Below are 14,246 nucleotides of genomic sequence, written 5' to 3'. Positions count from 1 at the left end.
TGTTTTACAACATTCACAAACAATATTACAGGTCTAAAAATACAGAATACAGTAAAAGCTAGCTAATTCTACTCTCGTCAATTCGGAAAATCGGTTAATTCGGACACGTCATCTGGTCCCTGCAAATATACGCATCACTCTATGAGACTGGGTGCTCGTTATTTCGGACAGATTTGACCGCAAATCGGATAATTCGGCGACTTTCGGGCCACTGGCGAGGCTCGAAAACGAAAAAAGAACAATTCGGAACAAAAGTGAAGCTCAAATGCAGCATCGCCATGGACATCAATTATCGACCTGGCTTGACTTGAGACTGGTTGAGCGCCTTTTCTTTGCGTGTGGCTTTGGCGGTGCCATTTTGTTGCTTTGTTCCCGTTGGTGTGCTGCATCGTTGAACGCCATTTTATCGAGGAACAATTCAGTATGGCTCCTTTAGCTTGATCATTGCTGGTGCTTTTGTGCTGACTTCTTGTGTGAACGCACTGCACTCTCCGCTGATGGCAACGCTGGCAAAGCGGCCGAAGTACGAGGCCAAGGACTTCACCACCAAAGTAGACATTTTGCGTGCCCTGAAAAATGGGCTCTCCCGACAAGAAGTTGCTCCTGTGCCATGACGTCGGCAAACAATACGACGTGAGTCTCCTGAGCGCAGTTGGCGTTCTTGCGTATGTGTGGCAGAACACACCTGCGCATGCCGTTGCCAACTGTTTCAGGCACAGTGGCTTTGTTGTACCCGACTCCAGTGATGCCGCAGTGGCCGAAGTGTCGCCGGACGACGGTGCCGATGACAGGCAGGATTTCTGAAGTGTTATGCCTGATGCCGTGACACTCGACGATTATATCGGCATTGATGATGGCGTTGCCACTGCCGGCTCTCTGACTGATGAGCAAATCGTCAAGGAAGTGATGCATGGCGACGAATTTGACGACGAAGAGCCTGAAGAGGAGCAGCCACACAGGCCCCCTTGTACTGTGAAGGAAGCCGCGGAGGCCCTCTTCGTCCTTGAAGACTTTTGTTTTGGCACTGCAGACAGCATGCGAGCTGCTGAGCACCTTGAAGGGCTCAGAAAAATTGTGTCCGCGCGAATTTCTGCTCAAAAACACACGCATCCGCGATTACTTTGTAAAGTAAAGGTATGTTAAAAAAACTCTTGCATTTACAGTAAAAGCTCGTTAATTTGACTCTCGTTAATTCGGAAAATCGGTTAATTCGGACACGTCATCTGGTCCCTGTAAATATACGCATCACTCTATGAGACTGGGCGCTCGTTATTTCGGACAGATTTGACCGCAAATCGGATAAGTCGGCAACTTTCGGGCCGCTGGCGAGGCTAGAAAACGAAAAAAGAACAATTCGAAACCAAAGTGAAGATCAAACGCAGCATCGCCATGGACATCAATTATCGACTTGGCTTGGATTGAGACTGGTTGAACGCCTTTTTTATTGCAAATCAGTTCTGCGGAATCCCGCAAGGTGGCGGAAGGGTTAAGGAAGGGAAAATAGACAACCACCCGTTTGTAGCACGAAGCCACAAGGAAATCCATACGGATTTCTCAGAAATAAAGCCTCTTAGTTGCCGAAAAATTCGTCCTGGTCCGGGGATCGAACCCGGGACCAACGCCTATCCTGGGCGGTCGCTCTACCAATTGAGCTAACCAGGAAGCTAGCAATTGGCAGCGCGAGGGCGAATCCATCGACAACTCGAAGCAACTGGGCACACATTGCAAATCAGTTCTGCGGAATCCCGCAAGGTGGCGGAAGGGTTAAGGAAGGGAAAATAGACAACCACCTGTTTGTAGCACGAAGCCACAAGGAAATCCATACGGATTTCTCAGAAATAAAGCCTCTTAGTTGCCGAAAAATTCGTCCTGGTCCGGGGATCGAACCCCGGACCAACCCCGGATAGGCGTTGGTCCCGGGTTCGATCCCCGGACCAGGACGAATTTTTCGGCAACTAAGAGGCTTTATTTCTGAGAAATCCGTATGGATTTCTTCCTTCCTTAACCCTTCCGCCACCTTGCGGGATTCCGCAGAACTGATTTGCAATGTGTGCCCAGTTGCTTCGAGTTGTCGATGGATTCGCCCTCGCGCTGCCAATTGCTAGCTTCCTGGTTAGCTCAATTGGTAGAGCGACCGCCCCGGATAGGCGTTGGTCCCGGGTTCGATCCCCGGACCAGGACGAATTTTTCGGCAACTAAGAGGCTTTATTTCTGAGAAATCCGTATGGATTTCCTTGTGGCTTCGTGCTACAAACGGGTGGTTGTCTATTTTCCCTTCCTTAACCCTTCCGCCACCTTGCGGGATTCCGCAGAACTGATTTGCAATGTGTGCCCAGTTGCTTCGAGTTGTCGATGGATTCGCCCTCGCGCTGCCAATTGCTAGCTTCCTGGTTAGCTCAATTGGTAGAGCGACCGCCCCGGATAGGCGTTGGTCCCGGGTTCGATCCCCGGACCAGGACGAATTTTTCGGCAACTAAGAGGCTTTATTTCTGAGAAATCCGTATGGATTTCCTTGTGGCTTCGTGCTACAAACGGGTGGTTGTCTATTTTCCCTTCCTCGCCTATTTATTGCGTGTGGGTTTTGTTGCTTTGTTCCCGTTGGTGTGCTGCATCGTTGATCGCCGATTTATCGAGGAACGTTTCAGTACGGCTCCTTTAGCTTGATCGTTGCTGGTGCTTTTGTGCTGACTTCTCGTGCGACTGCACTCTCCGCCGATGGCAACGCCGGCGAAGCGACCCAAGTACGAGGCCAAGGACTTCACCACCAAAGTAGAAATTTTGCGTGCTCTGAATAACGGGCTCTCCCGACAAGAAGTGATGAAGAGTGATGAAAGGGGATCCTTCAATCGGCGGCAAGAAGCAAGGAACGAGTAACCATAATTTTATCCCCCAACGTGACGGGAACAGAGCGCTTGCCGCTTCTCGTTATCGGAAAGGTTCAAAAGCCATGCTGCTTTAAGAACATCAACACTCTTCCCGTGGATTACCGTGCCAACCGAAAAGCGTGGATGACGGGTGAAACTTTTGCGGACACTGCAGACATCATGCGAGCTGCTGAGCACCTTGAAGGGCTCAGAAAAATTGTGTCCGCGCGAATTTCTGCTCGAAAACAGACAAGCATCCGCGATTACTTTGTTAAGTAAAGGTATGTTGAAAAAACTCCTGCATTTATTGTGTTTATTTCGACCATTCGATAATTCGGACATTCGGTTAATTCGGACATTTTTTCCGGTCCCTAGAAATCCGAATTAACGAGCTTTTACTGTATTGTGTTTATTTTGACCATTCGATAATTTGGACATTCGGTTAATTCGGACATTTTCTCCGGTCCCTAGAAATTTGAATTAACGAGCTTTTACTGTACAGTTGTTCCCAAATTGAATATCAAACGGAATCAAGAAAACTAAAGTAAAACTTAAAAAGGACGTTAAAAGTCAAAACCAAGTATATTTCAGAACTTTTTCATATGGTGTCGGAGGATGAGGCCTTCAATGGTTTGGAATGAAGCACAATAAAATGCAAGTTAGGGAATTAATATACTAAGCGTGGACCCACTGTGGAGCACGTGGATGAGTCAGCTGGAGACGCAAAACGAGCTGGGGAAAAAATACGTGCTATGGCCCACTCAAAAGGAGATTGTGCTGCTTGAAAGGAGGTCCCAAGGTGCAAGCCTGGTGAATTTCAGACATATTGAATGTTTCTTTATTACATGGACATTCAATTGAAATCTTTAAAGCCACTTTTCTCAAAACGTGATTTTTTTGCATCCTACAGTTACACAAACAGTGATAACTTTCCTTCTAATAAACATTTTTGCATAATTTTTTTCGTGCTATTTCTGTATAGGTGGAGCTGTGCATTCAAGCAGAATGATTGAAAACTAGCCGTAACTTTTTGTACTATGCCGAATTGTGTGCAAAAGAAACCTGCCAAATATAAACTTTTACATTCTTTTTATGATAACTTATGATAACTTAGAGATATGATGATCGTAGAGGTTAAATGCACAGGATATTTTACTCACTACGTACCTGCCGAGTCGCATTTAAATCGCACCAACAGTTTTTCAATTAGGACTGTTGGCGCAACATGCATACTTTGTCATTGGTCATGAGCGAAAATTCGTGATAGATGCAAATAAAGAAATAATGAAAATCTTCGGTTCAACTGGGAATCAAACCCACGACTTCTGTTTGCCAAGCAGGTGTTCTACCACAGAACCACGCCCGTGATTGAAATTGTTTCGGAAGAAAACATTATACGAATGTCACGTAGCGTAGTGAACGTAACAGTGCAGGGCCACAGTGTAGAATCGCACCAGGCATCAAAACATGTTAATTGCACAATGAGTAAAAGTAATTTCAAGGCCCAATCATTACAAAACTCACAGGCATAATTAATCATCATTATCAGCAACAGCATCATCAACGTGTGCAGCTGCGCAAGTGTGCGTGTTGCCTTACGGACGCATAGTGAATACTTCGCCAATTCGCAAAAGGTGAGTTATGTCAGGACCTTCAAGGGCCTTGAAAATATACTTTTCAATTTCAAGCCTTTTCAAGGGTTTCAACGGCCTGTACCGCGCCTTGGTCTTGTACATTACCAAATGCAAGTACAGTTGACTTCAACCCTGAAGGGGCTGACATACCGTATTTACTCGAATCTAACGCGTACCCCTTTTTCGGTAAAACAAGTCCAAAATCGCATGCGCGTTAGAATCGAGTACCGAAAAAAAAAAGAAACTCGGTTATCATATTGCCATCGGCATTTCTGAATGGCTGCCTCCTACGCGCCTTGGCCATTTGTACGTGTGCTGTTTGTACGTGCGCTGAGGAGCTCGTCATCCCGTTCTGTGTTCGCGTCGACGGCATGGAAGTGCCGACTCCAAATACTCGACGAGTACACCACGATGCCGCATTTAAGAGAAAAGTTATTACATGTGCAAAGACGGACGGAAATCGGAGCATCGCGGTCGTTCGGAGTTCCCTAAACGTGCGTGCGAGACTGGCGCAAACAGACGCAGAAGGTTTTTTACAGCAAAGCTTCACAAAAAGGTTTCAGTGGACTGAAGCAGGGCTGGTTTCCCGAAATCGAAGAGCGTTTACAGCGACAAGGTGTTGTCCGACAGCGACGAGGACTGATCCATTACGCGACCCGTATCGTCGCCGTAGTGGTGACAGTCTAGCGCCAAGGCCCGCTGTTTGACTTTGTGCTTTATTTTTTGAAACTTCAGTTCTTTAAAACTCAAATAGTACTTGTTCTTCGGAATGTGCGAAGGTTGACTCCTATGGACTATTTTTTGTTCTTTTCTCTCACGAAAAATGGGTGCGCATTACAATCGAGGGCGCGGTAGAATCGAGTAAATACGGTAAGTTGTTTGATTTATCAAGCGGGTCGAATTACATAAGAGGCAGGAACAACAAAATATGACATTCACTCATTTAGCAGTATTCGACTAAACAAACTATAACACATCCCCAAATCCATATTTTATAAGTCCAAGGTAGAAAACTAAAATTGTAAGATGGCATTATATGACATTTTAGGATTCGCTGCACTGAACGTTTTATTTTGAGTGGTTGAATACTAGTGACAGAATTATACTGAGGAGGTGCTAGCACCTGAATGTCCCACTGGTGTCACATTTCATGTCCTACTTTCATTTATTATCTGAATTACTAAAGTGCTGTCGTCAATCATATTGATGTTTCAGGCTTGAAGCTCAAGTGGTAATCTATCAGTGAAGCCTAAATTATTTGCCTTTTGTGTCGGTTTAAGCAGTAGGCAAGATGATACCGTAAACAAAATTAATGTACTTGTCTATTGTTGTCTGGCTTACTTTTGGACTACTATAAGTATGCTTTTGGAACAAAAATTGTGTATTAGTACAGTAAAAGCTCGTTAATTCGACACCCGTTAATTCGGACGGCTCTATTGGTCCCGGCCAAAGTGTATGTTAATCTATGGGACCAAACCTTCGTTAATTTGTCAGAATTGGGCTCCGCACCGCTTAATTCGGACAAATGCTGACGGCTGCCACTACACAAAAGTGTGGTAAAACATCGCTGGCACCACTGGAGCGAAACCGAAACCCGAGTGACATCGCCATCGTCATCAACTAGTGGGGGCGATCGCAGCGTCACCAAGCCGGTGGCATGATGGGAGCTTCGTGGCCGGGCCTTCAGGTGTCGCCGCCATTGAAACGACGACAGCGCACCGCCGGCAGCGGTAATCGAAACGCCATCTAAGCCTTTTTTTCGCCGATTTTATTTGTAAGACTTCAGGTCAATATGCACGAAAAACCGTTTCTCATTTAATTTTATGCTGTCAGAAGCGTGTATAGTGCGAAGGCTAAAAAGATTTGAAAGTGACGCACTTTTGTAGCAGCGCAAACCAGAAAGCAAACAGTCACGCCGCACTGGTGGCCGTGAAAGGGACGCGGATATGTTCATATCAGTTACAGACAATTTGCTGAATACTGTGAACGAAGTGGTGCAACATCCTGAGCAGCAGAAGTGCAGAGACTTTAGCGGTATACCTTTCTTATACCAGCGAAGGCTTCGTGCAGTTCGGTGTATTTATCATCCAACGCTGGGCAGCTTCTGTGCTCCGGACATCTGTGGTGGGGCTATGCGTAGTACGTACCTCCTTTGCATATAAATGCTTATGCATGCATGTTATTCACTGGTATACATGCTAAAGCGCTACTTATGTGTCGTTCGTTTTGTGTAAACATCGATGCAGTCGCAATAAAATAATTTATTGCAGCAAGTTTGTGTGATCAGCGTTGTCATTTCTCGACCTGTATGCGGCAGCACTACCCTACTAAAGTAAGTATGTAAGATACTTGTGAGTACCTAATGAGTAATTGACCACAGTGTACGTTATGGAAACGAGAGAAATTCAGGGAGGGCGGAAAGGGGGCTGCCGGAGCGAGCGGGAGACAGCGGCGACGCAGGAGCAGACGACGACGGCATCGTCTGCTATGCGGAATGCCCGCCGCCATATCAAAGCGCCCTTGTGCGTTTGAAACGTATTTCATTTTACACACAGCTAAAAAATCTACAAACAATATTCGTAGTTCTTAAAACTAAATTGCATGTGAAAGATGATAAAAGCTTTTTCTGTTAAGAGCAAGATAACATTTTAAATTGTTTTTGCAACTACCGTTAGAATCCAGACGGCGCTACCACAGTGTCCAAACTTCGTCCCCGTTGGCTCTATGGACATGTCACTCCCTTGGCGTCACCGAACGTCGGCGTCTTCTTTCTTCGCTTGATTGCGCCTCCGACGCCATTTTCCCTTGTGTTGTGTCGGCACCGTGTCTTCTTGCGGAGTTCTCTTTTTTTTTTTTCCCCCCCCGTTGTGACCGTGTTTACATGTGAGGCCCGAGCATGCGGCAGTAGCTGACGATGGCATCGACGAGATGTCAGCCGAGTCCAGCGACGATGACTGTCCGACCTTCGATGCTGTCCTTCCCACAGATATGACCCTTCAGGACTAGATCACGATTGATGATTGTGTCGCCACGACTGGTCTCCTGCCCGATCAAGAAATTATTATTAATGATGTCGTGACCTCATCGCACCTCACGAGAAGTCTCGGAGGCGCTTTTGATATTAGAGGACGTTTGCCTGAGCACTTGCGACAGTTTGCGTGCTGTTGGCCATTTGGAAGAGTTAAGAAAAATTGTTATGTCAGCCGGAATCTGCGCGAAAACGCAGACGACCGTTACAAAATACTTCAGCAAATAAAGGTATGCTTCTGCAACTTGATTTTAATGTTGTTTTTCCTGTTTATTCGTTAATTCGGCATTCGGTTAATTCGGACATTTTTTCTGGTCCCGTGAAGTCCGAATTAACGAGCTTTTACTGTATTTCGGCAATTGCACATCTGTAAAAGAAATGCTTCATCACCAATGCTGTGCTTTTATGTAATGTGATGCTCAGACACTGAAATTTGAATGGCACAACACCAGTGCTATGCAATGCTTCACTATTAATCAAGCTGGTTCTAAGCAGAACAATAGGACATGGTTTCGCACAGAGATAGGACAAGCTCTCTCCTACCTTGCTTGCCAATGATCTCAATGTGCAGGTGGGCCAGACCACAAGCTGCTGAGTGAGCCAGTCGCACAGCATCCTCCGAGTCTAAAGCATGTGTAGACAAGTAATCGTGAAGAGAGCCACGCTCGTGGTAGTTTGTGATCAGCAGCATTTGTGTCCACGAGCCTGTGCCTCTAATGTCAGAAGCAATAAAGCCTGCAAACAATAACACACACCCAGTCACGATACAGTGGGATTAGCTGTGGCAGTACAGTAATAAATTGCAGTTCCACCCAAATTCAAAGGCTTCCAAAAACTGAACACATTTTTTTTTTTTTTTTTTTGCAAGAACAACACATCTTGGGATTCAGAGTAATGAATTTTATATATGCAGTAGAACCTTGTTGATACGTTTCTGAAAAAAAATATATATATAAATGTATGATCCGGGAAAACGTACAATCCGAATCCAGTAAAAATTGAGGCTGAAAAGCTCATACTGACGTGCATGAACATGAACAAGTGAACATGAATATTTAAAATTGCTGCTTACTTTGAACAGCCAAGCATTGCAAGCACATTCAGTATATCAGAAAATGCCCCAAAAGATTGCACATTTAGATTAGTACTGTCATCCCACTGGCACTGCACCACGGACCTTAATGTATTTATGTAATTATGCATGTAATTACTATGTGGCACAGTCTTAAGTTTTTTGCTTCCACTAATGCTGCAATAAATTTCCCATGTTTCACTGCAGCTAATTTTTCTCTGTGATGCCCCAATTCCAAAAAAGAACCCTAAATATGTACAGCAGTCACGAATTGAAGCACGACAATTTAGGGCTAAGTAGTGCTTGGACTTTCATTTCCACTGCCTTCCGTTCGTATCCCATCAGCATAATATTAGGTCTTATACTTGCATCAGAGCGAAAACTACCTTTAGTGACCAGACTCACAGCAACATGACACTGTTACCTCAGGTGCATAGTTGGCGTTATAATAAAAGTTTTAATGTCACGTTTTAATCCGTGAGCACTGTACATTAAAGCCATGATCGTTCAGACTTGGTTAACTGGGAATCCCAGATAACTTGAACCAGTTCCATGCCAGCTTCATGTAAATTAAACCGGGTAATTTGACAGGCAAGCCTGCCAATTGCTAATTCACAAACTTGGCCGCAGCTTCTCAGTAATGCAATCAAGGACCTTCTCTGTTGCAGGCACTGACTAGTTCCTTCAGTTGTCCTCGAACATGCCAAGTGGCACTGCTTGCTACCAAGATTCAAATGTAAATTTGAAAAATGACCGTGTTCCCAACAGACATGAGTGCACAACATGCAAGTATAATGTGTACATCTTGCTATTGAAACATCCGAAACTGCCATGAAAACCATGAAAACCTGTGTCAGTCATACATTTGGTGATGACTGTCAGCGTAGTCAAGATGCATGATGACAGCAAGCAGAGAAAGCCTCTATTTTTTATAAAAACAGAGCCACTATTATAAAAAATAGAGCAGCACACCATGCAGCGTTAGAATATTTGGTTTATGGGTACCGCTTAGTAACAAGCATAAGACAAAAACGGAGTGCGACTTTCGTATTACAATACTGTACAAAATTGGCTGGTTTTCACTTTCTCATTGCTTCCGGATAACTGGGAATCCTGTTACATTGGGATTTTCCTCTTCGTCCAAAAGACAACAAATAAAGAAGACTTTACTGTAGGGTGTGTCCAGATGAGAACAAACACAAGGTCCCAGTCACCATTCCCGATTTTGATGAAATTTACTGTAGGCGCAGGTATTAGACCTAAAAACAATGGTTTTGAAGTTAGTTTTGTGGAAAAAAAAACAAACAAACAAACAAATTTTGGTTACAAAAAAAAAAAAACACTTTTCCGCCAATTTTTCTAAACTTCAAGCGTACCTAGCGAGAAAAATGGTGCACTTCTTCGACACAATATTTATTCCCACCAAAGAACAAGTAAAACACAATCTTATGAGTATCTTATTTCCCTTGGCTGTTGAAGGGCTTTTGAGGAAAAAAAATCACAAACATGGCAAACCGCACGAAATACCAGTATTTCAGGAATTTATTGCTGCAGGCAAGTGAGACTGAGCATAATAAAGCTCGGTACATACTGACTTTAATATTTGCGCTCTCTTTTAAAATAGTTTTAGTTTTAGTACTTCAAAACTGTGCTTAAATGTATGTGGTTTGCCAAAAACGTCGAAGTTCGAAAATAGAGAACTCAAAAAGACCGTTATTAATTTTCTTCTTACTTCCCTCTGATTGAAGTTAAGGACATTGTCTACTATTCTGTACATACTTTGATTGCTAACAAGTTATAATGCGTCACATGTGACCAAGTCAGCCTAGCGGCCACGCCATTCGTTATGTGCTGAAAATCGGATACAAGTTGTTCAACATGATTGTATGCGACATAATCACAAAACAACTGCTCCAAAACAACAAATGCACAGCCAGGTTGCATGGTGCAGCAAGTCTTGTCTTGCGATCAGCCGCTTGGCAAACCTGCAGCGGCGGGTGCTCACAATACGAGTGCCGCTTCGACTGGGGGCGAACTCTGCTTGCATGTGAAAAATACGCACTGAGGACGAATGAGTAAAGTAATGTATCACTGTAAAAAGTAAAGGCTGTTAATTGCCAACAAGGTCCATATTATACAACGAAAACTCTGCCCCGGGAATATTGCAGTGAGCGCCTCCAGTAGTGCGCACATGTGTTGCTTCTTCTCTTCTGATGACCTAAAAATAACTAGGTTCACTTTATTAGCAGCCCATGACACAAAAGCAAACCTGTCACTCCTAAAGAAAGCTGCCATTTGTGCTTACACTGGTTGAACAACTCAAACTGCAGCTGTTCTGCTCATCGTGCCAGAAGTGGTTTCAGCCGGCTTTTAACAGAAGTTTGCCAAGTCCTTTGGCTTATGAAAGTACCGCTTTTACAATACTGTATTCTTGTGTGTCATGATATTCAATACAAGCTGCACGTTTATCACAACATTTTGCGGCTTTGGGCATAACAGCAGGAGAAAGAAAATACATGCGTGCTACGTACTGAAGGCGTTCACTGCAATATTCCCGGGGCAGAATTTTCGTGTATAACATGGACCTTGTTGGCAATTAACAGCCTTTACTTTTCACAGTGATACATTCCTTATCTCATTCGTCCTCTGAGCACGCGCAAGCAGAGCTCGCCCACAGCCTCAAGCGGCCGTGCCGCTGTGGGTTTGCCAAGCGGCTGATCACAAGACGAGACTTGCTGCACCATACAACCTGGCTGTGCATTCGTTGTTTTGGAGCAGCTGCTTTGTGATTATGTCACGTACAATTATTTTGAACAACTTGTATCCGATTGTCAACACGTAATGAATGGCGCGGCCGCTAGGTTGACTTGGTCACATGTGACGCATTGTAGCTTGTTAGCAACCAAAATAATACAACGCTTTTTTTCTGCAGAAAAACAAACAGTGTCCTTGACTTCAATCAGAGGGATTTAAAAAACATGAAAAATGGCCCTTTTTAAGAAATCTATTTTCAAACTTCGGCACTTTTGGTAAACCACATACGTTTCAGCCAAATTCTGAAGTAAAACGGCGCGCGAGGAAACCACGAAAAATATTTTAAAAGGAAGTGCGAATATCAATGTCAATATGTACCGAGTTTTATTATTATCAGTTTAACTTGTCTGCAGCAATAAAGTCCAGAAATACAGGTACTTTGAGCGGTTTAACATGTTTGTGTTTTTTTTCCTGACAAGTCTTTGACAGCCAAGGGAAATAAAATACTCATAAGATTGCATTCCAATTGTTCTTTGGTGGGAATAAATATTGTGTCCAAGAACTGCACCGTTTCTCTCGCTAGGTGTGCTCAAATTAAGAAATTGCAAATTGTCGGAAAAGTGTTTTTTGCGGCCAAAATTTGTTTTTTTTTTCTTCAGGCAACAAAATTTTTTTTCACAGAAGTAACTTCGTAAAAAATACGAAAGCAAAAATTCTCACCAAAATCATGCTTAAAACAAGAAGGCGAAACAGGACATGAGCACTAACCAAGGATGTTGTCATGGCGTAGAAGCATTGTCTGGTAAATGTCAGTTTCTCGAAGCCAGCTAGCCTCGTCTGTTGTGAAGAACACTTTGACAGCAACATATTCTCCCCGCCAATGAGCTTTCCAAACTTCACCATAGCGTCCTTTCCCAATGATTTCGACCATTTGTATTTGCCTTGCAATGGTCCGTTGAACCTGTATTGCCAAAAAGACAGATATGAAGTCTTTTACTTTTTGAGCCAATAAATAGCCCACCTGTACTGCGAACAGCACGTGCAATTTATGACAAGCGATCACAATAATTCAACAAATCAGTATGGCATTACAAAGACCTCGGTCTAGAAGTGAACAAACTTTGTCACTTATTGGACTTTGGAAACTACCTTAAACAGAAATGCATCCAGGAGTACATCTAAAATATGGCCACTAACTCAACAAAATAGGCTTCCCAAGCAACGCTTGGCGGTGCTGCTGCCCTTGACAGGCAGCACCATCTCTGGCAGAAAAAGAGAAACTGGGGTGTTAGCAGCGCGCGTTTTCCCTTCTCTCCACCGCGTTGCTGCTCGCTTCTGTGCACGTGCAGAGCTCTCGCGGTGCACTTTCGGCGCCTTGCAATGTACCGCTTGCAGTGCGGCTTCAAAAGGATCTTCAAGCTTGACTGGCACTTCCGAAAAGCGAACTTGATAAAATGAGAAAGGCTCGTCAATCACGTTAACGGTTAAGAGCAGACGATCGACGACAACCACGCCCGACTCAAAGCGAAATGCATTTCCCAAGTCGCGATTACACCGTGTAGGACGTATACCTCGAGGCAAGTCTCATTCTGTCATGTTAAAGATGAATAATGGTCCACATGCACTCCGAAATGAAACCGTACACGCTATCGATGTTCTGCGGCGTGGACTACGAATCATATGATTGTTGTTTTGATATGGCATGCTTACAGTAGCAGCCGTGTACTTTCGTGAACAAACGTTCGCGGCGTGCGAAAAAAAGATTATACGGCCATGGCACTGCTTCCTGAGAAGGTTAGAGTCAAGTCCTCCGTGACGCTGGAGAATCACCCGCCGATTAATACGCGAGGCAGCTAGCTGAGCTTCAACCACTGTGAAGCAAGATGAACTGCTCGCCTCGTTTTTTCGGCTCTCGCTTCATGCTTGCAGTCTCTTTTTATGATATCGACTTGACAGGCGTATAAAACCTGTTGCGTGAAAGCGGCTAGAAAATCGCACAAAGTCAGAAGGTGATTACTTCAAGGTTGCAATTGCAAAGCATGTATTAAGTGCCAGTTATATTTAGCGGCTTAAATATATATCACCCCAATAAAGTGACAAAAACAAAGCAAACCTGCAGAACGATGTCAAAGCTTGCTGAAAATGCACAGACGTCCGTTCTGGCGTGATAAAGCAGCCTTCCCGACGCGTGAATTGCAGGCGCCGAACTTCTGACAATGTGCGGAGTTCAGTTGAATTCAACCAACCGCGAAACGTTAATGGTATAACGCGAATGTGAACGTTCAACAACGACGGGGAGGTCTCACGAGCACGGAGAATCAAAACACAAGCTTGCTTCACCTACAACCGTAAGTGGACTTTAACAATGCGAGAAGACAGCGAGTAATCATTACTGTAGTCGCTGCATGCATGCGCCCCGTTACTTACCGATTCAGGTAGTCGGAACGAACGAAAGCGATGAACTCAGACAGCCAAAATAGAAGGCGAGACAGCGCTGTCAGCTATCCACGCTTGCCGCCTTTATTTCTCGTGTGACACGCCCGGGAACCGATACAGTTTAACACGTGAATCGTGTGCCTTGTCTGCACTGTTGTGGCTGGCCACTAAACCGCAATACTTCGGACCACGCTTGCGCTTCCGCGGGGTCGCTTCTGCCATCATGGAAATGCGCAGCTTCGCACAGCAAGCCTCTCAGTTCAACGTACCCAGCTGACGGCCTCCCAGTTACCCGCACTGAGAGAAGAACGCGTGCGCACGTGCGCTACCGCTACCGTGAAAGGGGCTGAGTCGGCCGCGCAGAAGGTTCAGAGCTTTCCGACAGAGCCGCAGCACGGCTGGCGCGGCGCTGTCGTCGCGCCGCAAACTTGAGCTTGGGTTCCCTATACTGATACGAA

At 44.7% G+C, this 14,246-nt stretch overlaps 1 protein-coding gene across 1 annotated transcript in view; it reads right to left on the bottom strand.

Moving 5' to 3' along the window:
* LOC119396665 (bone morphogenetic protein receptor type-1B) overlaps positions 1 to 14,246 on the bottom strand; it is a 50,088-nt gene that overhangs the window by 16,441 nt on the left and 19,401 nt on the right. Inside the window, exons 6-7 of the mRNA XM_037663964.1 lie at positions 12,121 to 12,313; positions 8,070 to 8,261 (exon numbers count right to left, since the gene is read on the bottom strand). Of these exons, the coding sequence (XP_037519892.1) occupies positions 8,070 to 8,261; positions 12,121 to 12,313 (385 nt within the window). The remainder of the gene's footprint in view (positions 1 to 8,069; positions 8,262 to 12,120; positions 12,314 to 14,246) is intronic.

The sequence above is a fragment of the Rhipicephalus sanguineus genome, chromosome 1, assembly GCF_013339695.2.
Source record: "Rhipicephalus sanguineus isolate Rsan-2018 chromosome 1, BIME_Rsan_1.4, whole genome shotgun sequence".
NCBI classification, from domain to species: Eukaryota; Metazoa; Arthropoda; class Arachnida; order Ixodida; family Ixodidae; genus Rhipicephalus; species Rhipicephalus sanguineus.
Note: the sequence above shows the minus strand (reverse complement) of the source record. Positions and strands in the feature narration are given on the sequence as shown.